This window comes from Camelus bactrianus, chromosome 13 (genome assembly GCF_048773025.1).
Source record: "Camelus bactrianus isolate YW-2024 breed Bactrian camel chromosome 13, ASM4877302v1, whole genome shotgun sequence".
Classification (NCBI taxonomy): Eukaryota; Metazoa; Chordata; class Mammalia; order Artiodactyla; family Camelidae; genus Camelus; species Camelus bactrianus.
The window spans coordinates 65,561,278-65,588,529 of NC_133551.1; the positions used below are offsets into that span (position 1 = coordinate 65,561,278).

General features: G+C 47.9%; 1 protein-coding gene and 1 long non-coding RNA gene across 2 annotated transcripts; one reads left to right on the forward strand and one right to left on the reverse strand.

Moving 5' to 3' along the window:
- Positions 1-6,669: 6,669 nt before the first annotated feature.
- CDA (cytidine deaminase) lies at positions 6,670-27,142 on the reverse strand. The gene is made up of 4 exons (XM_010957430.3): positions 26,919-27,142; positions 15,555-15,666; positions 10,582-10,639; positions 6,670-6,923 (listed from the first exon to the last, which is right to left on the reverse strand). The coding sequence occupies exons 1-4, from the start codon at positions 27,070-27,072 to the stop codon at positions 6,807-6,809; spliced, it is 441 nt and encodes a 146-aa protein (XP_010955732.2). The 5' UTR covers positions 27,073-27,142; the 3' UTR covers positions 6,670-6,806.
- On the forward strand, positions 15,715-18,761 carry LOC123617538 (uncharacterized). Its single transcript, XR_006725687.2, has 3 exons — positions 15,715-16,474; positions 18,111-18,226; positions 18,498-18,761. It is a non-coding gene; the product is annotated as an uncharacterized LOC123617538 (long non-coding RNA).
- Positions 27,143-27,252: the final 110 nt, after the last annotated feature.

The following is a 27,252-nucleotide window of genomic DNA, read 5'->3' on the forward strand; positions in this document are numbered from 1 at the left end:
ATGAAATTAAGGGACATGTAAATAATAGCTGTTGCTGGAGGGATCTTCAGTCATCTGAAGAGTTCTGGCCCCAGGCTTGCTTGGCCATGGAGCGGACCCCTGTCTAGGGACAGGTGGCCAACTGTTTCAGCAGTGTGTGTGTTCTGATTTTTCCTATGGGGAGATAGCAAGGTCTTTGTCATATCCAATCATTTATTTGGGAGAGACATAAAATAGATGAATTTCTTTCCCATTTATTTATAGAGGCACCTGGAAATCAGATATTATCTTTAATTTTTTAATTGATCTCAGAGAACTTTAAATTTCAATTATGAAATGCTCCACTGACATTGTCCTTTGGAAAAAGAGAAGGACAAGAGGTTGGAGAAACTTCACACTCCAGTGACCACAGTCTGATCCATGGAAACTTGATCAGTTGGGGCAAAGGTCTCATTTAAAGTTTAAATCTACTCATCTGCTGTGTGTCATTAGCATGGCAGCTCCTCTCTTTAATGTTTACTGAGAAGGAACAAAAGGTTCTCTGAGATATTTAATATTTTAACTAAAAGAGTTTTCTTTACTCTCCTAGGAATGTAACCTTTTACCATGAGGTTTTTAATGACTACGCAGCTTGTAAGATGTATTCACTAAAGGGACATTGAACTGGTGTTTTTGAGTTAAAGAGTGCATTTGTTATCAGCTTTTGGATTTGTTCCCCTAAGCTGCAAATAAACTTGCTGGACCTTTGATGCTTAACCTACCCACCTGCAGAAATGAAATGTCCAGACTGATGTTAGTTACCCTTCCATTGTAGACTGTGCAGTTTCTTGTTCAACAGGGAGCCCTGAACTGGTTCCTTTCTCTTTCTGCAGAAAAGTCTAAATTGCTCGTGACAGGTCGGAATCCAGCACAGCATGAAGCTTGATTCTTTATCAGACTTCCGTATGGAAAGGGCAAGCAGGTGGATTTCTACACAGAGAAGCTTCCAGCAGGAATCAAAAGGTTCTATGTTCTCCCTTCTCAGGGCAGAGATTCAGCCTTACTGTGTGCGGCACAGGGGCTGCCTTTCAGAGGGTTCACAGCTTCGATTCCATCATACCTTATCTCTTCTCCTGATGGTGTCATGTCTCAGGTCTCAGGGGAATCATCCCCAGGTTCTCCAATAGCATCTTCTGTCTATTGATATCCTATGCCGGTGAATTGGAGATTTAGCATATAGTTTTCTGCCAAGATATCTGTTGATACTTCAGATTTAATATTCGGTCTGAGAGTCTCATTCATTCAGAGAACATTTATTAAACATCAACCACATACCAAGCAGGCTTTGATATGCTCATAGGCTCAGCCATAAGAACTAGAGGAGAATGGAGGGGGTTGCTGGGAAGCCACAGGATTCTTCTCTGGTATACACACTGCTCTGTGGGCATGTTGTGTCTTTATTGTACCTTTTTCCCTCCAGGTAGCAAGACTGCACAGTTTTGATAAAGTGCATAATATTCCCAAGAAGCATCATTTAACCTTCCCCCAAAGGACACAGGCAGGGGGAAGCTGATGCTAATGGAAAAATGGAAAAAGACACGACTTTAAAAAAAAGACATATTGAGGACTGTTTGACCTTCCCTCGTGGACGATGTACTTTGGCACCATTTCAATGCTCTCTGTCTCCTCCTGGCAGGAGACAGACACATTTCCCCAGGGCAGCAACATCCTTTATCCACAGACCATTTCAGAAATGCTATCTCTAAATTGCCAGCAGAGGTGGAAGGAGTTTTTGCTAAAACTGTTGACAGAGCAAAGCTGCTGCCAGATCAAAAGCCAGCAACTTGGAACTCCTGGGCTGTAGTTTTTGGAGGTGAGAATCAGACAGCGGTAGGCAGAGTGTGAGGTTTCATTGGGAAGAAGTGTCTCTGTTTTGCTTGGGCAAGATGGAAGAAAATGTGGTAGTGATGGATTGTAGAGATGTTGTGTTGTCGAGAAATTCAGTCCATGTTTTATGCAGCCCAATAAATTTGCTGCCTTGCAGTGATGATTCAAGTTACAAATATGGCTATGTCACCTGCTGCTTAAAGTCCTTCACAGGTGCTTTGCCCATGCTCATTGCTCCTGGGATGGAGCCTAAGCTCTTTAGCCTGGCAGAGAAGGTCCTTCACTCTTTGGCTCTAGCATCTTTCTTGCTATCCCCCTTCCCTGCCCTTTGTGGTCCAGCAGTACCAAATTACCTGCAGTTATCTCAAGCACCATGCAGATCCCTCTGTCTTAATTTACCTCTTTGAAAGAATCCCCATTCATACTTGAGGTCATCACCTCCAGGAAGCCTTCTTTGACCTTTCCTAGACTGGGCTAGATGCCCCTTCTCTATCTCCCCCTCTAAACTGTGAATTCTGTAAAGATGGGGATTGTGATTTTTAAACCTTAGATCCCCTAGCATGGGGCTTGATGGATCTTCAGCCTTTGAGAGCCACCTGGGAACACAAGCTGTGAGTGGGTAGGCTCACTCCCAAATGGGAGGAGAGAGGAAGAAGCTGGGCTATCCTTTCAAACTCCCAATCACATGACTCACTCCTTCTCCCCCGGGGGTGAGTCAGAGGAGAGCCAGAAGGAAATAACAGGAATGTCAAATAGCTCACCCTCAACCCCCAACAGAATCAACTACTACATTTGCTCTCTAGAATTTATACTACATTATTCCTAAATGAATTTCCTTTCTACATCTTCTTTCTTTTTATTCTTTCTGATTTTTTTCAATTAAAAAGTCCTTAAATAAAAGTAATACATATACATAATTTAAGAAACACTAACAGAAAAAAAAACAATAAAATGGAAAATTATACTTAAAAAAAAAGAAACACGAGCAGAATATAGAGATAGTCTCATCATGAAGAGTAATTGTCTCCTGTTTCAACTCCCTCTAAGCCCAGAGGCATGATCTTTTACTTTTTCAGCTATTTTGTCTATGATTTCCTTCAGTTCTCTAATATCTCCTGATTAAGCAGACTGAGCTATTGAAGGCACAAAGCTGTCCATGTCACTCACCTACCACCCAGTCTAAAACTGATGGTGGCCCTTTGGAATAAGGTCAACTCCTTAACAGAGCAAACCAGTCCTTTTCTTCTGGCCCTCTTGCCACCCTTACCTACTTTTCTGTTTTCTTTTCTTTTCCTTGTCCATGTGCATTTTCAATTTTTACATCTTTAGAGTGATCACCTCCTGGTATCCATGCCTTGGCAGAATCCCCTCCCCTTGACTGTTGGTTGGACTTCATTGACTTGCTTCTAAGGAATAGAATTTGGCGAAAGTGATGGGATATCACCTTCATGGTTAGGTTACCAAAAAACTCGGGCTTCTGTCTTGCTCCTCTTCTTGCTCTCTTGCTTCTTGCTTCTGAAGGAAGTCAGCTGCTATGTTGTAAACTGACCTGTAGAGAAGTCCACCTAACAAGGAACTGAAGAGTAACAGCAACAGCTCATAGGAATCCTGCCAGCAACCACACACGTGAGCTTTGAGGTAGATCCTTCTCAGATGATCCTGCAGCCCCAGTAGATGCCTTAACTGCAGCCTTATATCAGACCTTGAGATGAGCCAGATCAGCCCAGATTGCTGACCTGCAGGAACTGTGTGATAATAAATTTTTGTTGTCCCAACCTGCTAAATTTTGGCATAATTTCTTATACACCAGTAGGTAACTAATGCAATTATTATGGCATATTATTTTTCTGCTCAGTTGTAGGGTTTTTAATTTCTCCTCCCCTAACTTCCCCTTCCTATACCCCTCAAAAATTATGAACAGACTTGGTGTTCCTTCCATGCCTGTTTCTGTGCTCACATAATCATATAAAAATTTTTATGTGTGCGTGAGACTTATTAGGCCATTTCATTTTTTCTTCTTGAACAGCATTTTCTAGCTTCATTTGTGACATGGGCACCCAAAGTACCCCTAGCATCCGTCAATCATAGTTGGGCTCTCCTCTGCTCAAAGGAAATTCCAGAAGAATCTTGTTGATTCCATAAGCAATTAGCAGCAGCTGGCAAGAGCAGCAGAAATATACATGCTTCCGTTTACATCCATGGGAATCTGGGACTCAGCTTCAGGGTCCTTAAAAACACGGACAGCCCTGAACAATAGAGCGTGTGCTGCTCTGAAATCACAGCCCTCAGAACAGCAGGACTGCAAAATGAAAGTGCTTTTATTTTAAACAAGCAGCCCAGCCTCTCGGCAGCCAAATGAATGTCATTCTACCAAGGGGACATCGTTCAGACAATTCCTGGAATCTTTCTTTGCAAATGGCCTTCCCCAGTCTGCATCCATGAAGGATAAGAACACTGGGCTTAGTCCTCCAGACAGTCCTCATTTTTTGCTCCTCTCCAAACCCTACTCCTTAACTGGCTGGCTTTTCTGGTGCCCTGGCTGAAATCTCCCCTCCTCAAGGCTGCCCTGCCCACTCCTCCTGCCACTTGCCCCCAGAGCACTTTCTTCCCCTTGAGTGACCCTTGTCATGAAGTATAGAATCATTAAAAAAAAAAAAATACAGAGAATCATGTAGATGTCATTTCCCACAGGTAGACAGAACCCTGTGAGGGGAGGGATTTTATCTGTTTACTGTCACATTCTCAAGGTCTGGTCCCTGCCCTAGAACATGGTAGGCACTTCATAAATAATTGTTAAATGAATGTAGAAACCTGTTTGCAAAAAACAAATCCATCCTCGGAGGACCCAAATTTGTTACACTTAATGAAAGTAACAGCTGACATGTATCGAGATCTTCCTGAAGACCCAGCGCTGGGCTCTTAGTAGTGTCTGATTTCCTTCAATCCACCCAGTAACGTGCTGGGAACTATCATCCCTGTTTTACAGATGAGGAAACTGAGACTCAGCTATGTAATAACTTGCCCAAAGCCACACAGTTTGGAGGCTGTTCATCTCCAAAGTTCAACCGTTTAACCATTATGCTATACCATTTTTTCTTATTAAATTTTAAAAGATGTTTTGGAAATTTAAAAATACAGATATGGACAAAGGGAAAAAGTCACTAATCTGCATTCCCATTGAGCAGAATTGTAACAGATGTTGTTGGCCTATTTTCTTCCAGCTTCCTTCTTTTTTTTTCTCCACTCTTCTTTGTTGAGAACATTCAGAAGAGTGTGCTGAAGGTCCCAACAGCCATTTCTAAAGAAAGGCAGGGTGGAGTTTTGCATCATGCAGCAATGATGGAAATACTTTCCTGTCTCTCAAGACGGCAGCCGGTAGGTCTGGATGTGTTACGGGAAAGCCAGTCTTACCAGACAGCAACCCCTGCAGGTGCTCTGATCTCAGTGGAAAGGACTCCCAGGGAAGGGATGAATTACCTGTCCACTCCCTGTGCCCCCAGCGACTTGCTTGCCTAGGAAAGAGGAAACCTACACTCTATTCCTACCCCAGGCACTAAGGCTGCTCCCAAGGCCAACTCCTCCAGGGAGGACACCCAGAACTGTCAGCCCCTTTTGGATGGCCAGCCTGGCTCCTTCCCTTATTTAGTCTTCACCTTCCTAATTGCGCCATGAAAGACAGTCCTCTCCCTGACCCTCCTCACTTCCCAGAAGGCGGCTTCTCCACCCCACCCCACCCCCGCCACCTCAACCATGCCCACCTTGCATTTGGTACCCGCCTGGATCCCAGTGTGGGTTTCTGTGCATTAGTCCCGTTGACACCTCTCTCTCCCTGCCAGACTGCAAGTTCCTCCAGGGCAGAGGCTGTTTCTTACACATCTTTTCCTCTGCAGTATTTGGTGTATAAAAGAGACTCAATAAATAAAGGCAGTCAGACTTCAGCTGTGGAAGAAGGAAAAAAACAGGGAGAGCCAGACAGACCTGGTTCAAATTCCAGCTCCTCACATCCCAGCACATGGCAAAGAGAAGGCTCCTTTTCTAGACTATGGTGGAAGTTACAGGACCTAGATTCTGGTTTGAAATTTGCTGTAGTCCTAAAGCAAGTTACTCAGCCTCTCTGAAGCCCAGGGAGAAGGGGGAGATACTCTTGGCCGAGTTGTTGAATACTTTAAATACAAAATAATCCACACAAAAGTGCTTGACACAGTGGATCCTCATGGAAACACTTGCTATGCTGTCTAGACAAATTCACACCTCCTCCTTTATACTTTGGAATCTCTCAGCCACAACTGACGTGGTGACGGCATCTGGTCCCCAGGTCTAACTGAGCCCAAAATAGAATCCAGAAATGGCTTTTGGCAGTTCGACCCAGCCCAGCGGCCTACCATCTGGAGAAGGCAGGGCTAAGATGCCTAAAAGTCAGCTTTCCACACCAGCTACAGTTCCAAGGTGCCCATTTCCTCTCCCGGCAGAAAGAGTCCAGGTCTTTCTATAAGGACAAATCACCCTGTCCCTCCTAAGAGCTGTAAAGCAAGGCTTGAGACAGAGCGAAACATGCTCTCCTGAATCAGGATGTTCTGTTATAATTAGAAAAGTCGCTCAGAGCGGGATAGAACTTTGGGAAGGCTGACGGGGAAGCAGCACAGTCTTGGCTGGAATTTTAAAGAGGGCCCACAGGAGGGAAAGACAGGGACAGGGTGCTCTGCGTCCCGGGGAGGACAAAGCAAATTACAAGGAGGGGCTCTGGTCCAGGCTGGAGTGAAACCCTTTCTCACTCCAGTAGAAACCCCAGTGCTTGTGTGGAATTTGGAAAAATCATCTCTGCCCAGTGCCTGCGGGGTTGGGGCCCATTTGGCAGATGTCCTTGGGTCTGTGAAAATGTCTTTGTGAAGTTCTCTGGGTGGCTGTCCCTTTAGGCACGTGTGGGAACCCAGGGTCTCCCAGGCGGTGGTGCTCTCCATTCTTCACTGGATTTTCTGCAGGTCCTCGGGCCCAAAGGAGGAAGGCAGCAGCTCCTGGACTGTCCTGACAACATAAGTGCCATCTGGCTTGGTCATGTAGACAGCCCAGTTGGTGCCAAACTGGAAAAGAGGCAAAGCCGGTGTTAGGGAGGGAGGCAGTGTGGCCAAGGGGTTAGGGCGGACCTCCTACTGTCTAACGTTCCTCTCTGTGCCTTGGTTTCCTTACCTATAAAATGGGAATGACAATAATCGTACCTGGTTTGTAGAGCTTGAGGGAGGAGCCAATGAAAGATGGCACGTTAAACAGTTAGCACGGTGCCTGGCACATTGTTAATGGGTAGTAAATGCTCCATTCTGTGATCAAGGACCCACGCAGGGCTTTATAAGAATGAAATCTGTCCACTGACAGATGTCTGTATGAAGAAGTCGTGGTGTATATATATAAATACACACAATGTAATACTACTCAGCCATAAGAAAGAATAAAATAATGCCATTTGCAGCAACATGGATGGACCTGGAGATCGTCATTCTAAGTGAAGTAAGCCAGAAAGAAAGAAAAATACCATATGGTATCACTTATATGTGGAATCTTAAAAAAAGGACACAAATGATCTTATTTACAAAACAGAAACAGACTCACAGACATAGAGAACAGACTTATGGTTACCAGAGATTAAAGGTGGTGGGAAGGGATAAATTGGGAGTTTGAAAATTACACCTCTTGGGAGTGATGGAAATGTTAGCTATCTTGATTGTGGTGGTGGTTTCATTGGTATATACACATATAAAAAGTCATCAAATTGTACGGTTGAAATATATGTAGTTTACTGTACAGGGACCATAACACAATAAAGGTTAAAAAAAAGAGAACAAAATCTAACCCCTGGGACCAGACTCCTTCTGCTGTGACAAAGAACGAGGAACGTCAGCTTCCCTTATAGCCTCCCGTTTACTCCCCACGGCCAGGAGAAGTCGCGGGCCTGTCTCTTCACAGACCAGACTTTGAACATGCAGGATTTCACTATCTACAATTTGAGGTAGGTGGATGTTATCCCCATTTTACTGATGAGGAAACTGAGGCTTAGCAGGATAATGCCCACAAAGCAGAATTTTAGCCCAAATCTGTGTCTCCATCTTTCTCTTACAGATCAGGACTTGCTTACTCTTACAGAGCAACCACTTGGTTGCTGTGTGATGTTGGGCAAATGATTAAGCTCTTTGCGGGGGAGGGAAATAGCTCAGTGGTAGAGTGTGTGCTTAGCATGCACGAGGTCCTGGGTTCAATCCCCAGTAATTCCATCAAAAAAGAAAATTTCAAAAAAAACAAAACAAAACAAAAACTCTATGAGACTCAGCAGCCTTGATCTGTGAAGGAGACAAAGAAATGTTTTAGGCAGGAAGAGAGTGTCCTCGGTGGAGAGTTAAATCAGCTGTGGCTAATGGAGAGTTCTGGGGTTGGAGTCAACAGACTGAGGCTCTACCTGGCCAGGTGTTGTGAGAATTAGGGGGGATGGGTATAAATTCCAGGCATGCAGTGCCTGCAACACAGTAAATACTTCATTAACGGAAGCCACTGCTTTTGACGACTAGTGGTTACTAGTCACCGCTCAGGTTTGCATCCTGTCTTCCTGACGCTTCGGTCTGAATCACCACATTATTACCAGGCACAACCCATCTCCTTGCTTTTTAAAATTAAGGTTTTTAAGGAAGGAAGTCTGCTTGGCAGGCTCTGCCTGAGGGTATGGGTGAAAGCTGAATGGAGAAGAGTTTAAGTGCCAGATCCCTGGCCCCCGAGCTTCAGCTCTGTTTATTTGCATTTTGGTTTCCGTTTTGCCTCTCTTTCAGCTTTTCCAGTTGCCTTCTCTGGTTTGCCAGCATCTAATCTATTTAGAGAAAACAGCAATGAGCAATTAGGGCCTCAGGAGTCAGGGAGCTGGCGTCCTGATGCGGTTTCCTCATGTGGCCTTGGACATACCACGGTGCCGGGCAGCCATTCCTGCCCCTCTAAGGGGAGAGGAATTCCCTGTTGTGAATTCAGTGCCTTCGCGGTGGCATTTTTCATCTGGGTTTGGGAAATGAGTTCTGTTAACTGTGTCTGCAGTCCTGGCAAGAAGCAAGAGGCGGATGGAGGTGTCTGCATGTTCAACAGATACCTTAAACCCCGAGGTACAAAAGCATAACTTCAACAGCCCCCACTCCCCCACAATTCAAACAACTCCCAAAGCAGAAGGCCTCATGGAATAAGCAATGCCTATTCTGCAAAGCACCATTACATCTCCTCTGTGGCCGGAAATAATTGGAACCACAAAGGCAGGGAGGCAGCTGTGCGCTTTGCAGTTCAGCCCGAACCGACCGTGAACATCAGCTCACCACCGACCGGCTGTGGGACTCCCACCAGGTGATTTCACTTCCCTGGGATTTTGGGGATAATGACCCACACTCCCCTCATAGGCTGGATGTGGAGGTTAAATGAGATGCTGCATTTAGAGGGGTTGATGAAGTCACAGCAGAGCTCCAGGGCCTGGGGAGTCTTTAAACTGTTGGCTTTAGCCTTGGGAGATTCTGGGGGACTCAGCCCCTCTGTGAGTCCACCAAAGCTACTGACATCTCCCTTCCCTGAATGTCCATATACACATCAAACACTGCACTGAGCCTGGATTCAGAGCCCACGACCAAATCCTCCCCTTTGCTTTTAGAGTTGAAGAAACCGGGGCCTTCTGCCAAGAAGACCTTTCTAGAAAGTGCATCAGCCGGTTCTTAAAAACATCCAGCGAGTTCCCTTTATTCCTTTCTTCCCCCAACTTTTGTTTTAATATCGTAACCTATACATAAGATTTACCATTTTAACCATTTTTAAGTCTATAATTCACTTCCCTTTATTCTTGGAATAAAATATACCCTCCATCCATGGCCTCCTAGGCCCTGTGTAATCTGGCCCCTGCCCGCCCCTCTGACTTCACATCCTAACACTTCCTCCTCCTCACTCACCGTGTTGTAGTTTCTCTGGCCTTCACGTGACTTCTCTAACTCCAACCCAAGTGTATGGGCATTAAGCTTGCTGGTTCCGGCTGGAAACCTCTAGACCTCTGTTTGCCTCATCTTTTCTCATTGTTTATATCTCTGCTCAAATGTCATCTTCAGAGAGGCTCTTCCTGGCCATCTAAAGGAGGGGTTGGCAAACTTGTCTTCCATAGAGGGGCAGAGAGTAAATATTCTAGGCCTTGTGGGCCATGAGGTCCACGTTGTAACTACTTATCTCCTCCGTTGTAGGGTCAGAGCAGCCAGAGACAATATGTGAATGAATGGGCGTGGCTGTGTGCCAATAAAACTTTATTGACAACAAGCTGCAGTCTGGATTTGCCCGTGGGCTGCTATTTGCTGACCTCTGACCCTGATCTACAGTCAGCTGTTCCTTCTGTCACTCTTGACTCCTTTTTTCCTGCATTTTTCTCTCTGTAGCCCTCATCACTCTCTGAAACTCTACTGTTTATTTCTTTTGCTCCTTGTTTATTGTCTGTCTCCCGCACTAGACGTTCACTGCTGTCTCCCCAGAGCAAGGTCAATGTCTAGCACGGAGCAGACGCTCACTCAGTAAGTATTTGTTGAATGAAAGAATAATTTCCAGTGACTCATGCAAGCTTGGGGAGGCCTTAGCAGTCAGCCAACCCAGCAAACAGGACAGTCGCTGTGTCTCCCCGCCGGCAGCTTGGCTTGGCTCCCATAGCCTGGGAAAGCGGGGAGGCGTCTGTTCCAGGAAGAAAGAGAAGCTGCTTACCTCTCTCATGACTTGCCTGCAGGCCCCACATGGTGAGATAAAATCATCTTGCAGGTCACTGGGGAAGGAGAGAATCAGACATGGATCAGTCTCTTCTGAGGCATGAGGGCAGTTGTTAAAATTCAGGCCCTGCGTCCTGCCGTGCTCCAGATTAAGTCAAATCCTGCCAGGCAGTTCCTAGTTCACAGATGTGCTGTGTCTTGGAGGCTGAGAAGACGCGCACAGAGCTCTCCACACTTGCAAGAGGCAAGGCTGTGGGCAGGACCATTATTTTCATCAGTGTGTTCAATACACATTTAGTGAGCACTGGCTGTCACTTCTACCCCAGGGACACAAAGGTTAAGGAGAATTTGTCTCTGGCCTTCGAGAGATTGCTCAGCCCAGTGGGTGACACAGAAAACTAGATGAGTTATTATTTTAAACAAAATACAGTAAGAATGCATGGTTAGAGGGGGACAACCCCTTCTTAGGGAAGGAGAGAGAATATTTAATGGAGCAGGTGTAGAGTTCCTAAGTCACCATGACTGAGCCCCTGCTATTGTACCAGACACTCTATATACATTATTTCATTTAATTCTAAGTATAACCCGAGTATCAGAATGATCATTTTACCTCCAAGGACACAGGTTCAGTGAGATAAAGTAACAGAGGTGCTATTCTTTCTTTTTTTTCCAAAAAAAATTTTTTTGTGGGAAGTAATTAGGTTTATTTATTTTTTAAAAGGGGATATTGGGGATTGAGCCCAGGGCCTCATGCAGGCTAAGCACACGATCTACCACTGAGCTATAACCTCTCCCCCAGAGGTTCTATCCTGAAGCTCTGAGTTTTTCTGTGTTGCAGGCAAAGGAAACAGTATGTGCAAAGGCCCAGAGGCATGAAAAAATAAGACAAGTGTCAGTAAATGAGAAAACTGAGCTCCTTGCACCTGGGAAAGTCAGAGCAGAGAAGCTTACAGCCTAGGATTCGTCTCTGAGAATGAGGGCACCTGCAGGCAACCCTCCAGCTCTGAGCAGGACAAAGGATGGTGCTTAAAGAAAGAGTAAACTGCAAGAAACTCCAAGCCCGATGAGGCACCAGAGGTTAGGCCAGTGGCCACCATCATCTTTGCTCTTCTAAGACCCACACCTCGGTGATATCTCTGGAAGATGGTAGGATTTAAAACTGGGTTCTTGAACGGCTCCTCCTTTTGTTAGGTAGTTAGATTAGTGGGGGCAGCAGGCAGACAGGTGGAGGAGAGGAAGGATGGTCTGGAAGATGATGTTGTGCCCTCCTCCAGCATAAAAGCACTTTACTTCTAAATGAGCGCCAGCAAGAAACCAGTTAGAACCCAACAGCCACGACTGCGTGGTAGCAGAAAGGACTTAACCCGACACGACCCAATGTTCATTGTGTTATAATTAACATTGTGGTTTAGGGCCCCCCATGGGTTTTTCTGTGTACACCATGGTGAGGACACGCCCAAAGGGGCCAAACATGACTAAGCATTCCAGGGACAAGAACTGTCACTCAATCAAGAGACGACATCTAAGCGAGGGTATGAGGAGGGGGAGACAAAACCTGCCGCTCTTCCTCCCTTGGATCAGCCCGCCCCCCGTTCTTGAAGGTGTGCTTTTCCTTTTCTAAATAAACCTTTAAAAGTCTTTCAATACACGATGCACTGTCTCCCAACAGTAAACTTATCTTTTGGGTAAGACAAGAACTGGGGTCTTTACTTTTTGGGGTAACACTTCTACTAACTATGTGTGACTCTGACCAAGTCATTTTTAACCCATGCAAGGCTCATTTCTTTGCCTACAAAATGTGAGGAGTAATAAATGTTGTCCACTTTGTAGAAATGCAGGAATCTAAAATGAGCTGGGCGTGCGAAGGGCTTTGTAAACCTCAGCGTGCTCTGCATCTATTGTTGTTGCCTCTACTAATTACTAGGCACTATTCCTTTACGTATAGAAGCTCTGTCATAATTTTAGTACCTTATCGTATACAGTATTATGATATATTAGGTGATAACAAGAGATGTGTGAGTCGATGAGAAAACCGGGCTCCTTGCATCTGAGAAAGAACTTGCTGTCTGGAAGGGAGATAAAAATCTGAATGTAAATGCCATAACTCAGGCAGACTGTGGTTAGGACCATGCGAGGGGTGCTTTGAGTGAAATTCAGCCTCCCTTCAGTGGCCTGGATGGCTCTGTGTGATCTGGCCCCTACCAAGCTCACTACTTCCTTTCTGAATCTTGTGACACGTGTGGGTAACTGCTCAAGGGACAGCTCCTTCGACAGGGTGAGCTGCATTAGGGTTTTCAAGGTAGGATGTGAACATGCATTCCACTGGGATGTTGGATTTGGCCTCAAGTTCAACCACCAAAAGTCACAAGATGGTGGTGCATCCTGGTAGCGTGGCTCTGAGAACTGGGAGTCAGCCCGATAGTAAGAATGGTTCACATTTAACATTGCCCTTGTGTGTGCCAGGCACTGTGCTAAGGACCATACGTGATGTAACCTATCTAATCCTCCAAAATCCTCTAAGATAGGGGCAATATAAGTACTCTTATTGTCTACGTGTCATCAGTCATGAAAGGTGAAGCGGTCTGCCCAAGGTCACAGAGCTGGTAACCATGACTGGACCCAGGGTCTGTGTGCTCTGACGTGGATAGTTCTGCAGCCTGCAGAGTAATAATGATAATGTTCAAATGATAGTTTTAATTTATTGCATCCTCAGAGTCTTCCCAACAGCCCAGTGGGTAGGTGTTACCCTCCTTCGCTTTATGAAGAAAAGCCGGGTTCTGATTGCTGAAGCAATGTGCCTGAGGTCAACAGCGGAGCAGGATTTGAAACCAGGTCTCACCGATCCTGGAGCCTGGGCTCTTTAGCATTACTCAACGTTCCAGCCAAGAGTAAGAATTAAAAGCTTGGGAGAAAGAAGCATCCCAGAATGCGCTGGGTGCAGAGGGACCCTCCCTCCTCACGCCCCACCTCTTCTCCCTCTTCTCTGCCCTTTATCTCTCCTGTTTTGTGCTGGGACGTGAGAGTTCCCTGTGGTTCGTGCTGACCTTGATCCACACGCCGAGGCCAGCTTATCAGACTTGACAGGCTGGAAACCTCTTGACTTGGAAGATGACAGCGGAGACCCCAGCGGGGGCAAGCTTATCTCCCCATTAGCAAAATCCCGCCTGAGCTGCACGCTCTCCATCTGACAGATCTCGAAGGGGGTCTCTTAGACTCCTCACACCCATCAATGTTAACAAGGGGGCTGCTGCTTCCCACTCATCCTTTCAATGCACACTCTCAATTTAAAAATCATTAGTGCAGTAATGACTGTGTTTCTGGCTCAGGGATGCCGGCACCGGCTGAGTACCCGGAGAGGAGCAGTTGGGTGTTGGGAAAATGCAGTTTTTGTATAAACAAGGACATTTGCTAATCATCACTAGCATTACCCAGTCATGTTTCAAAGTAGATAATGACCAAGAGAAAAAGTCTTTCATCCAGAACATTCTAAACAGAGCAAGGCCACCTCGCCATTATCCTTTCGTTGACTTTGGCCTCCTTTCCCCCAGAATATCATTATTTTCTTGGATCAGCTTTGAAACTGAGTTATTCCCCACCCCACCCCCTTTTTATAAAGTGTAATTCACATCCTGATCTCGGCTCATCTGCACAAAATGTTCCCAGCGCGGCCTCATTTATTCCTTCTAAAAGCCGGAGAGAAGCCAGAACAGAACTCGGTCACAGGGAGAGCTCTCGGAAGCCGGAGGCCCTCCTCCAGAAGGGCATCCTCAGCTCCAGGTACTCAGGGAAAAAACCTTCAATGATGTGGACCATCGGGCCAAATTTAGAATCTGATAAAAGAAATGGGGGCTGGTTTCTGTCACTCGACCCCTATTGGCCTTGCTCTGGGCCCCTATATTTCTGCCAGAAAGACCCTGCCCCTCTACCACAATGAAGAGCTCATTCACTCCTAGTCCATCACCCGTGCGCCCAGATATCCCTTAAGACCAACCCTTTGTCAGCCATTCAGTCTCTTTCTGGGTGGATTCAACATTTCCCGTGTTTTATTTTCTTGCAGCATCACTTGCTCAGAGAACTCTCTCTCATAGACAGTGCAACGGTACACACAAGAGCAATCCATCATTAAATCGGAAGTGTAATGGGGTCCAAATGAACCAAAGAGCCCGTTCACATGCCTTGAATACTGGATCCACTAAGTCTGGGTCCAGGGCCAGCAAGAATTCTCTTTGAGGGTACACATGTGGGAACTTGGATATTTATGTTCGGGCATGCAGAGAGAGTTGATAAGAGCTCTTGTTCAGCCAGAACTCAGGCTGAAATCTGGTTAGTTCAGCCCCTAACCTGGGTTTACCTGGCTGTCACCCCACCAGCTTGTCCTCGTATCCTTGGTTCTTGCCAAGTGAAGGAACAGGCTTGCACAGTGAAGGAAAGATCCCAGTACCAGCTCAAGGAGGGCAGGGAAGAGAGCTTCCTTTCCTGGCCCAGCAGGGCACAGTGGAATCAGCCCTGGTGAGATTCCAGACATTTGTCCTGGCTTTGCCACTAATTCCCAGGAAAGTTGCTCAACTTCTCTGGGCCTCAGTTCCTTCAGCTGTAAAATGGGTATAATGGCCAAGGAGTCAGTCTATACCAGGTGATCTTTAGGTCCCTCTAGCTTTAGGTTTCTATGCTGCCTTTCTGTCGTATCTTGTAGGGATTCTGCTGTACTTTGTGCTATTATTAGAACCACAGCACACCTACCCTTGTCTTAGAGTTGTCTTGGTTGTTTACCTGCTCTTCAAGCTCACCAAGGGCAGTGTCCACTTCTTATTTATCTTCTACCCTCAGCACTCAGCCCAGCCCTGCAGTGCCTGGCACATAGGAGGCACAGAATAAACACGCTAGATGAATGAATGGATTAATAACAGGTGTGTGATGGATGTTGGCTGAACAGATGAATGGATATTGCTACGACCTGCCTTTTGCACTCACCTGGCGATAGCAATTGCCCTGAACTCTTTGTACCCTTCTGAGATGGCCTTCTGGATAGCGGTTCGTTCGGCACAGACGCCCAGCGGGTAACAGGCATTTTCTATGTTGCACCCTGAGAAGAGAGGAGAGCCCAGCGGTATTTCCAGCAGAACCACTTCCTGTTGCATGTGTTGAGTAAAAGGCTTGTCCCATTCCAGGGCAGGGAGGGACTCGCTACTCTGAACAAGGTGGTAAGAAGGAGAGGGTAATTTGACCGGAAGCATTGGGAGGCTCTGTGACCCCACTGGTGTGGTGGCCCTTCCCAAGAACCTCCCACTCTCATCACTTACCCAGTGCCTGCATCTCAAAGCATAGCCTGGGAGCAGCGGGAGCATAAGAGGGCACATGAACCCAGCCTCATCTCCCCAGCAGAGGTCAAGGCCAAGGGAGATGCAGAGGCTTAAGATGGTGAGCAGAGCCCCCTGGATCTCAGAGATAGAAGTCACAGGGTAGGGCGTGGTGGTGATTCAGATTCAAAGATTGGGCCTGGGTAAAATTTTTGGTGTAGATACCAGCTGTCAGAGTTTAACCTGGGTTGTATTGCAAAACAAACTGTCAAAACCAACAAACTAACAAACAAAAAGTCCCCAAGCTTTGCAAAAGGTGTCCATGATTGCATAAGCCTCAAGGCAATCAATCTCCAGGCCTCCGGAGGGAGGTGGGCTACTGCGGCTGCACAGCCTACAGTAAGCGGGTCCTCACCAGTGTCCCTGTCCGGAGAGTCCCTGGGGATAGTGGGCAAGAGCTGCTTCCAGGAGACGAAATGTTGGCATAACCAGATTGGCTGACTAACAGACTCTCCATTTTTAGGGAGGTGAGACCATGAAGAAATGGTCACAGGAGCTGGACTTTCTCCCCCGACCATCAGGGTGTGATACATGGTATGTCACTCTCCGTAGCATGCCCTGCTCCCTGAGGCAGGATATTCATTGTTCCCCAGTGTTCATTTTCTCCTTCCTTTAAGCAATGCCAGTGATGCCCTTTCCGACATGGCTGATCACATGGCCACTCAGAGACTACATTTCCCAGCCTCCCTTGCAGCACAGTACGGCCATGTGACTAAGTTTACTTAATGGGAGGTGGGCCAAAGGGAGGTGGGAAACTTTTAGATCACATCTTTTGTAAAGAGATTGCTTGCCCTTCCTTTTTTTCCCTCCTCGCCACAGGCTGGGATGGGGTAAGACCGCTTTGACCATGTGCTTTATGGTCATCGGGATGGAAAGGCAACAAAACAAAAGGAACCTGGGAGACCCTGGTTAACGCATAGAGCAGAGTGGAGTTGCCTATTTGCCCCGGACCAGCTGCCTATGCCAAATCATTATGTGAGAGAAAAAGAGAATTCTGTCATGTTTGAGTCATTGTATTTTGGGATCTTTGTGTTAGAGTAACTGAACCTATATCTAACTAATACTGAGATTTGTGCTGAAAATAAGATGTAGCTCTAACAACAACAACAAAAGATTGAAAATAAGTAGCCTTGGCTTAGCGGTTGGGCAACGTGAAAGGAAATACAGACAAGGCAAGACAGAAAGCTAGTAGCCCTCGCTGCTCTGTGGCAGACCCTTTGGTACAGCCCTGCCCTGTGATAACCTGGAAGGCAGACCATGTTTCCTACCACCGGATTTCTCTTCCTGGCAATGTGAGTCAGCCCTGTGGCAGAGATCTGATTAAGGCTGTCATCTCCGCCCAGCCATTGTTCTGGGTCCGTCAAGGTAGCCACCACTAAAATTAGGCAGTAGGGTTGGGCTGGGCAGGAAAGCCAGTTATTGCAAAAGGGGAGTTGGCACATTTAAGAACTATCCCCAGAAAGGATTCTTTGGGTGTGGTACTCCTGTATAAAAGTGATTGGAAGCAAACAGACCAGAGGTTTCTAAGGTTTTGATAGTGTTGGAGAGCCAAAGAAGCTAAAAGTCTGGCCCACAAAAGCCTGTGATTGTTCAATCCCTAAAAACATCCCTGGGCCCTCAAAACTCTACCATCAGAAGTAAGTTGAGAGGGATGGGGAGGGTATAGCTCAGTGGTAGAATGTGTGCTTAGCATGCACTGGGTCCTGGATTCAATCCCTAGTACCTCCACTAAGAAAATAGATAAATAAACCTAATTATCACCCCCACTCTCAGCCAAAAAATCAATCAATCAATCAATAAGTTGGGAGAGCTGTGTGCCCCCAAGGAGGGCATCCTCTTTGACACTCACTTCAGGTATTTGGCCGAGGATGATAATGGTCAACCAAGAAGCTCCCAGAGGGCAAAGCCAGGGGCCCCAGCAGACAGAGGACAAGAGGGTTACCCCCAGGGCAGAAAGGGAAGGCAAGGTGTACCCCAGGGCAACGAGTCTTCACACTTCTTGCCCGGCAGGTTTGATAACTGCCTGGTCTGGTTCACCAGCTGTTCTGTCCTTTCCTTTTCCTATTGGGAGATTTGATGACTGTTAGCCTTTCCTACTCCGCGTTGAATATAGCAGGATTAGGTGTGAAGTGAAGGGAAGGTGATCATTTTTTAATTTTCCGGCCATTAGATTAGCAGGGCCACATCTGGACCCAAGAAATGGGGCTGTGCACCACCTCAGGATCCCGCTCTTAGACCTCGATGTAGTGACTGGATAGATCTTGGACTGCCATCCTCAGGAAAGCGGTAAGTGGGTAAAGAGATATACACAGATGCTTAAAGGCCACAGAGGGTTTTGTGGTAAAGACTAATTGTTCCCAGTGGTCACTCTCCCAATAGATGCTTAGCTGGGCACATGGCTACCTGCTGAAGACTACATTTCCCAGCCTTCCCGGAAGCTTCCGGTAGTCCTACAGGTTGAGCCAGTGGGATGTGAGCAGAAGTGCTGGGTGCAATTTCTAACTGGCATTTTCGTAAGAACATCGCTTGCCCTTCACTTCGTCTCACCCTTTAACAGAGGCTGAAACATGGATCTAATGACGTGTGCCAGTTTTGAACATGAGATGCAGACACTCCTCTAGAAGACGGCAGTACATCAAGACGGAAGGAAGCTAATCTTGAACACCCCTGCGAGCAGAGCAGAACAGTCCATGCATCCTGTACTCCAGCCCACCCCTGGTCCGTTAGACGAGAGAAAAGCAAGCAGCCATCTTGTGCGAATCACTGTATTTGGATCTGTTTCTTCAACTTAGCCCATTTCTTGCCTATTACACTTCCTTTTTCTCTGAGTCTTCATTGTGATTATGCAGTATTTTGTTCCTCCTGTATTCATCAAGTTTGGAACTTGTTTGGCCACTATCTCCTCCTATATTTTCCTCATGTATTTTTCTGTCCCTTCATTATTTATATTGGTGTGTTAGGAGGCGAAGATTTAACCCATTAACCATTGTCACGGTTCTCAGGCTCACAGGCTTTCATATCCAGAACTCGTGGAGAGGAACGGGTGTCACTAGATGGCCTGCTTCCTGGGCCCTGCTCTGGCCACAGGTCATCTGTTGGGAGGAGACTAAGTGCGTTCTCTGTCCAGCATGAAATGGCTGCGTGGTATTAGGTGGGAACACGTTTGACATTCTGCTTTGCGGAAAAAGGGTGTGTGCACAGGTCACCAAAGGGTAGACCATAGTGAGCATTTAAGTTTTGGAAACGTAGTACCTCTTCCTCCTTTTTTTTTTTCTTTCCTGGAGAATAAGCCCCATCTAATTTCTCAGCGTGTAGTTGAAATGGGAGCTGCCATCTTTCCTCACACGCCTTTGTTATTGGCCTAAGGATGAGTATCTGACCCACACTGGGCCAATCAGAGTTGAGCACCTAACCACACTGGGCCAATCAGAACTGAGCACCTGACCACACTGAGCGAATCAGAGATGAACACTTGACCCACACGGGGCCAATCAGAATTCTTCCCCATGAGGGAACTTCAGTTCCTCTCCAATACTAGGAGCTGGGCCTGGTGGCCTGGTTTCCTTCTTCATGGAGGAGACCAATAGGAGACAATGAAATGGACACTCAGATGAAAGATGGCCAGAAAAGAGTCTGGTCTGGTGCCAGCTGCCCCTGAAGCTCAGAGACACTCCAGCTTTTCCACAGTTTAGTTCTAGGAACCAATACACCCTCCTTTTTGTCTAAAATAGTTTATAGGTACTTCTATCATTTGCAACCCAACAGGAATCATTTAAAACAGTTGGGATACAGGGAGCGGTCAGGGAGTTGCACCCCTGAAGGAGTGGTTGGCACTGATTGACTGCCTGCTTTAGCCAAGTGTTTGTTCATGTTCACACGTGAGTTACTGTAGCCTGAACAACTGACCCCTTATTGCTCCACCTCTCTGCTGGGTCAGCGAAAGTTAAACAAGTCAGTGAATGAGTCTCTCTTGTTCCCTACCTAGTCTAGCCCTGACTAGGTTCCTGACGCCTGCCTGAAATGACTTCCTTTAAACATACCCTGGCCTGTTCATACCTGCCTGCCCATCCCACCTTTGCTGATCTTTGACCTCGCTGCACTTAACTTCTGCCTCTCCCAGATTCAGATCCCTGCCTGCCTGGCTCCCCACTCCACTCCACTGGCCACCCTCCCAGCCCTGCCTTGTCCCTGACTCAGGGACACAATTCCCATTAGACATGATTCACATAAAGCTTGGGTTTTGCTGATGCGCTGTTAAAGCAAATTGCCAGATTGCAGAAGACCCAGTCTCTCAGGATGATTGCCTGTGTCTGCTTTTGAAGTTCAGAATGGCCTCATATAAAGAAACCTTCCTTTACTGTGTGTTAAAATTTAAAGGAAAGTGAATATACAAAAAAAATTTCAGTGGACCAGTTTAGGAGAGAAAGAGGTTATTTTGGATGGGTGTGCGTCCACACAACCCTCTGTTCAAACAGAATTTTGTGGAAAGAGCCCGTAGCTTCCCTTCTGCCCTCCTGGCTCTGAGAATTTGGGCGAGGGACTGAACCTCCCTGCGGCTCAGTGTCCTCATTTGTAAAATGAAAATTACAGCGTCTTCCTCGCAGGCCTCCAGTGAGAATGAGTTGAGATCATGCATGTAAAGCAATTAGCACAAAGCCTGGCACAGAGTGAGTGTTCAGCGGCTGCTAACTGCTGCTATTAATTGCATGAAAGTCAAGGCTTTGGTGGTGGTCGGCCTGTATGACTGAGCTTCTACTAGATGAGATGTGACAGTGGCCCTGACTCTGTCCTTCAGGCAACTTTGAAATCCTTTCCATGGCTACAAGGCCTTTGTAACCTGGTGTTAACCTGCCTACCTCTCGGACCTCATCTTCAGCTCTCCAGGCCCACTGGCTTTCCAGTTTTTCCCCTAAGATGCCAAGTACACTCCTGCTACAGGGCCTTTGCACTGGCTGTTGTAACTGCCTGGAACTCTCTTCCCATTATAGGCACATGGTTCATTCCACCCAGGTCTCTGCTCAAATGTCACCTCCTCAGAGAAGCCTTCCCTGATCACTCTTATGTAAAATTGCTTCCTCCCCCCACTGCCTGCAACCTTCTCAGTCTGTTTATCCTGCTTTAGTACTTTTCACAGCATTTAACCCTTTCCTGAAATAAATGTCTTTGTTAGCTAATTCCTCCATTATCTCCCAAGTATAAACTTCCAGAGGTCAGGGACTGTCTCTGTTGTGCATTGATTGCAGTGTGACCAGGGCCTTGAATGGTGAGGTCTGTGAGGTTCTCAGTTACTTATTATCGAATGAGTGGAATTTCCCACTTCAGGGCTAGATCTCTGAGATGCAAAGGAATAACCTCAGGGCCTATAGCAAGTTCAAGTGTAATTCCCCAGTCTTGCTTTAAAAAAAAGAAAAAAAAATGAGGAAGAAAGGAACAAGGAAGCCCTTGGCCATGAACTGTGATCCTGAAAGGCAAATTTTGTTTTGTTTGCCTAAGCCCAGAAAACAAAACGTCATTTATCCGGGCAAACCAACTCTGTTCCTGGTGTGGCTGTCACTTACTCTGAAACACACAGGAGAGATGGGCTGGACTGCAACCAAGATAGGAATCCATAATTATAAGATTGGACCAAAAATAACACTATGATGGTAGTGCCATTATTACTAATTGCTTTCTCTTAATCTTTTATTGCTTTCCTTCTATCTGCCAGGCACTCCGCGGAACACTTTGTTGGCATTATGTTGGTAATCTTTTTAACAGCTCTGTAAGGCAGATACTATTATAACCCCATTTTACTGAAGGTAAAAGCTGAGGTGAAGGCCGGGAGCCAGGACTCACATCTCGGTCTGTCAGCAAATACAAAGGACTGTCCTTTTTCTCTGTGGCATTTCATTGAGGCTGGGTTTTGAGGTGGTTTGGTGCTTAAGGCAGGGTTGGGGTCGGATGTCATCAAGACATCAGCAAGGAAAGAAGTTCACAAGGAAGAACTTCACAAGGAGGTGATTCACAGCCAGTCCCCATCTCTGCGTCCACTCTGTCTTCTGAGGGCTCTTAAGATTCGAGCAGTGGTTCTTACACTCAGGTAAGTAAGTGGGCATAAGCTCCTTCTGGAGGGCTTCTTAGAGCAGACTTCTAAACCCCAGCCCCGGAGCTTCTGCTTCTGTTGTTCTGGGCAGGAGCCCAAGAATTCACATTTCTAACAAGTTCCCGGGAGGCGCTGAGGCTATGAGTCTGGGGCCACATGTGAGAATCACTGGACTAGAGAATGTCACATCCATGTGCTGGAAGAAATACTCCACTCTCTCCCCGTTCCTGCCTCCCTGCCCACTGCAAATACAACGCACAGGTTCCTGGATGAATTCTATTCTAACTCAACTATAGAGTGGAGGGGTTTTAGAGGCGGCTCATCGCTGTACTGAGCCACTTTTGAGTGACAGTGGAGGGGATGGTGGGACTCGGGGCATGGTGGGTGGGCGGGCAGGGCGGTGAAGAGAGGAATCTGGTTAGGGAGGCCTGCTTTGACTCACCTGGAGGTGCGGTGGGTGGGGCGGGGGGGCCTGCAGCGGGTCAACCGCCATGGAGCAGGGCCATAGAAAGCACCAAAGAATGGTCACGGAGGAGGAAGGAAGCCCAAGGGAGGGAATATGGAGGGCAGGGGTTGGTCTAGGGGAAGACGGATGAAGGATCAGGTTTGAAGGTTAAGCCAAGACAAGCTAGATACAGTGATTAACCAGGATGTCCTGTAGTGGGTTGTTTTTTTTTTTAAGTTTTTTTTTTCCCCTCCAAAATTAATTAGAGTTGATTCAGTAAAGTGCCCTTTCCCATAAGTGGCAATGAAACATAGAGAGTGCTGAAGTGCCCCTAGAGAGAAGAGGAAAGGGAGAGACAGACCACTGTCCCAGGGCATGAGCTGAAGAAGAGAAACTCCCCCACCCCTTGGGTGGGCAGAGAGTGATCCCCCATGATTCTCCCCCACGCCTCTCCCACCTGGCATTGCACAGATGCTGGCTGGGCACTGTCACGTGGGAGGCACTGTCACGTGGGAGGCCCTGGGCTGACTCCAGTTCCCCTGCCCAGTCCCCCTTCTGTCCCATTTTAACGCTTCTCTCTGTGTCCTCACCTCCCCTTCCCCAGCAGCTCTTTCTTCCCCGTTAGCTTCTCCTCTCTCCGCAGCTCCCCTGACAGCAACCACAGAAGGCAGGTGTTGTATATATCACCATCCTGGTGGCCCACTGGCGAGGGGCACAAGGCTGGCCGGGGTCAGGGGTGACAGAGGGAATATGATCATTATTACAAGATTGTGACAGCAAGGCTGTCAGACTTGCTTTTGAATTGCCTGTAAGGTGGAATCTCCAAGGAGGCTGGTCTTTTGTGCAGCTGGAGAAAGTCACTGAGCTGGGCACACCTGTCCCACTATAAACTCACAGTGTCTTAAGTTCAGTTGTGCCCTCTCTGCCTCCTAATAGTCTTTAATTCACCTCCTGGTGCACTATCAGGTTTCCTCTGGTTGTTGACGCTCCCCTGCTCTTCAAGCCCTGCCTTACTGCCATCTACCCTCCTTTTCCTTCTAAGTAAGGAGATCCAGGGATTCTGGTCAATGCCCTCCATTTGTTCCCCCTCCTCAGCACAAATCTCTCTGCCCACGTCTGCATATCCACCCTGTAGCGAGGGGCAGCAAAAAGAGCATTTAGATTCAGACAAAACTGATCCTCAGTTATCTTTTTTAGATAATATGCCTTTGGCTCTTGGCTTGGTCTGCTTGGCACACCCACACTCCTTCTTCTGGTAACAGACCCATCCACCCTGCACTGAGGAGTATGTGTGTGAATCAGCTGGCCCAATCCAGCTACCCCATCATGAGAACAGTGATTGGCCCAGGGATGGGCACGTGATTGGAGATGGACCAGTTAGAGCCCTTCCCTGTTATTTTTCCATCTTGAGCTAGTGGGAAAGAGTTTTTTCCTCTGTGCTTTTGAGGCTGTAAGAATATAAACTAAGGGCTGCCTATGTGCATGTTCCCTGATGCCTGGAGAAAGCCCACATTTAAGATAAGAGAAAGAAATCAGCACCCAGAAGGATAAAGAAAGGGATGATAGTATTTGAGTTCCTGGATCCAGCTGTCCCTGAGGCAAGATCTACCTTTGCCCATTGTAGTTCTGGTTGGTTTCTGGCGTTTGCAGTTGAAAGTGCTCCAATGCATGTAACACTCACTGTCTCCGCTCATGTGGTGGCTGTGAGATTACAGATCTTCCATATCCAGTGCTTGGGGGATGCTCAATCCATTGTTGCTGTTAATATTGCTGTTGGTCTCTGTCCACCATGTCCTCGGTCAGTGCCTCATCATTCTCCTGTTCTCCCTGGCTGGAAATCTCGGAACCATAATCCTTTTCTTCATTCTAATGTTGTCCAGCCCAGGCTCAGTCCATTTGTCCTGTACAATCTCAGATGCTTCCTTCTTCATCCTACCTGCCCCTGCCCTAGCCCATACCACTCATTCATGCATTCAGCAAACCTTAACTGAGGATGTGCCATACGCCAGGCAATGTGCTGTCAGTGAGCAAGACAGACATCGTCCCCTGACACTCTTTCCTCTGCCCTAGCCTTCCTTGAGTACCTGTCAGACTCACTGTCCTCAAACCCTACTTCGTGTTACTCTTCCTGGCTTCCTGTTTCCTACCTCATCAAATCTCAGTGTTTCTACTTGGCCTTCAGAAGTCCTCTACCACCTGCCTCCAAATCACCACCATCATCATCATCATCATCACCATCATCACCATCACCACCACCCTGTGAAGAGCAGTAGTAGAAGCAGCCGCCATTTGTGATACTCTTATTGTGGGCCAGAAGCTGTGCTAATCACTTCAGCTCCTTAAAGGCAGTAGCTCATTTAACGTCTCACAACCAGGGGTGAAATTCAACATATTTAGTGACTGATGCAGCACAGGTGCCAACAACCAGGGAGGACCGCCGGGCCAGGCGCACCAGCTCTGTTCACGGCCATCCTGAGAGGCGGACGCTGTGATCCTGTTTACCAATGCGTAAGCTGAGACTCAGAAGGGGGAAGGGTCTTACCCAGGGTCACACAGCTGAGAAACAGCAGCACCAGGCTGCAAACCCTGCAGGAGGCCCTAACTCCCCCAGGGCCTGTACCCCAACCCAGAAGGCCTCCGTAAATGCCCACTGCATGGCCCTTTCTCTGATGACATCAGGTCCTTCCCTGCAGTTTAAACAGGCCTCACTCCAGCTCACCTCATCCATTCGCTCCTACAGTCATTGACTGGGACTCACACTTTGAGCCATGGCCTGTGCAAGAGGAGGGGCCCTCCATGGGGGCAGGACTGTCATTTCTGCTCACAGTGCTATTTTCAGCACTTGGTACGTTACCTAGCACATAATTGGTGCTTGGCAAATATTTGTTGAATGAAGACATCAATGCCAGGATGAACACCATCTGGAGGGGATATCGAGGTGCTGGAAACAATCGAAGGCCCTGGAGCCATGGGGCAGTATGGGCTGCGATGTTGTTTGTGGTGTTGGTTAATGTTTAAAGCTCATCTAAGCCACTGGGCCAGGCCTGAATTTCCACATGACACTCAGAGATTCTTTATTCCCCACAGGAAAGCAAACTTGGGAGTCCAGGGAACTCTGGGTTCAAATCTCAGTTTGTGACCTTGAGCATTTAACCCTTCTGAGCCTCAGTTTCCTTCTCTGCGGAGGAGCAATATAAGAACGGCCTTGCAGGGTTATAAGGGTTAGATGGATAACATTATATACTAGCAGTCACTCAAGGTTACCTCTCCTGCGCAAAGATGTTTAAGACCCAGGTAGATTTATGAAACCAGAGGGAACCTCAAAAGACAAGAGACAACATGAAACATCAAAGGACAGTCCAGAAGGGGCCCTGTAGAGGGGGAGGTGCGGGCCCCAAGGCAGACTCCCAGCTGAGCAGGGGTGGGGTGAGTGGTTGCCACCTGGCCCCGGGGCTGCTGATGTGCACATGTGAGCCTCTGGTCCTTTAAATAGCGGCTGCCAAGCGCAAGGGGGATTCTAGACAGCGGGACTGGGCTTTCCCATCCATCTCTCTGTGCCAGTTCTCATCTGGCCTCGGGGTGATGGTGGGAATGGGAGGGGTGGGGAGAAGCATGGCTTCCCTGCCACCTCCATGCCACGTTCCCCACGGTCCTAAAAGAGGATGTCCCTAAGCTTAGCAGAAACAAGTTTGAATTTTTGTTCCAGTGAGCTCTTCTATAAAACTAGCAAACCAAAGAAGAGGAGCTTAGCAACAGATTAGTGCCGACTCAGATTCCAGTCCCCAGGCTCCCCAGGCCGGCACTTGTAGCTGGTTCCCAAACCCTGCCTGGCTTTTCTCCTCCAAGACCCTCTGCAAGGCCCACACCCCACTTAGGAGTCACCCCTGGATTCCTCATTGAACCCCCCAACCATCCCCCAAGACACTGGGTGGCAGGAAGAAAGCAGGGTTTGGGGGATCCTAGCCCTGTTCACAGCAACCTGTGTGACCTTGAGCAAGTTGCGTCACATCTGGACCTCAGTTTCTTCATTGAAATATGGGCATGACACCTCGGTGGGTAGGTGGGAGGTGGGGACTTGCTGCTGTAACTATGGGAGCCCTAGCAGGGTGCCAGACAGAAGGGGGCTCAGCCAGTGTTAACCCTCTCCCTCCCGGCTCCCAGGACTGCTGATGCTCTGCATTCATGGCCTCACCGCCCTACTTCCCCTTCCAACTTCCTTCTCTATCTCTCCTCCTCTTCCCAGTCCTCCAAGAATTGAAAGCCACTGGATTTGAGCAGCATACTCATCCCCACAGTCTGGGACAGCAGGCAGGGCAGGGGCGAGGGGCAGCGTTACAGGGGCGGCCCAGGGAAGCGGGAACAGAGTCCACTCCTCCTGCCCACCCTCCTCGCCCTCCCCTGACCTCCCGCCCAGGCTGCCACGGATCGGGACCCCGGGGCACCGCCCTTACCAGAGAAGATCCTGCCGTCCCTGGTGAGGAGGGCGGCCCCTACGGGGAAGCGACTGTAGGGGCAGTAGGCGGACTTCTTGGCCTCCCGGCAGGAAAGCAGCAGCCGCTGGAGGTGCTCGAGCTCCAGGGCGGGGGTGCAACGCTCCTGGGCCATGTCGGTCCCCTGGGGCCAGCAGAGGAGCGGAAGGGGACCAGCCAGTGTGGGCTGGGCCCCACCGCGACAACAGCTCCTCCCCCGGGGTGTGTCCCGGCCGGCCGACAGGCTCCCAGGTGGGAGCCTCTGGGGATGCTGGGAGGGGCCAGGGCAGGGAGAGGAGCCCCCCTTGATTTGGGG

What these genes read in the sequence shown, in the direction of transcription:
- CDA (XM_010957430.3), bottom strand. Translation starts at nt 27,072, where the DNA reads ATGGCCCAGGAGCGTTGCACCCCCGCCCTGGAGCTCGAGCACCTCCAG. An exon ending in GGACGGCAGGATCTTCTCTG is followed by an intron (nt 15,667 to 26,918) that starts GTAAGGGCGGTG and finishes CTCTCTTCTCAG; the next exon opens with GGTGCAACATAGAAAATGCC. An exon ending in AGGGCAATTGCTATCGCCAG is followed by an intron (nt 10,640 to 15,554) that starts GTGAGTGCAAAA and finishes CTCCTTCCCCAG; the next exon opens with TGACCTGCAAGATGATTTTA.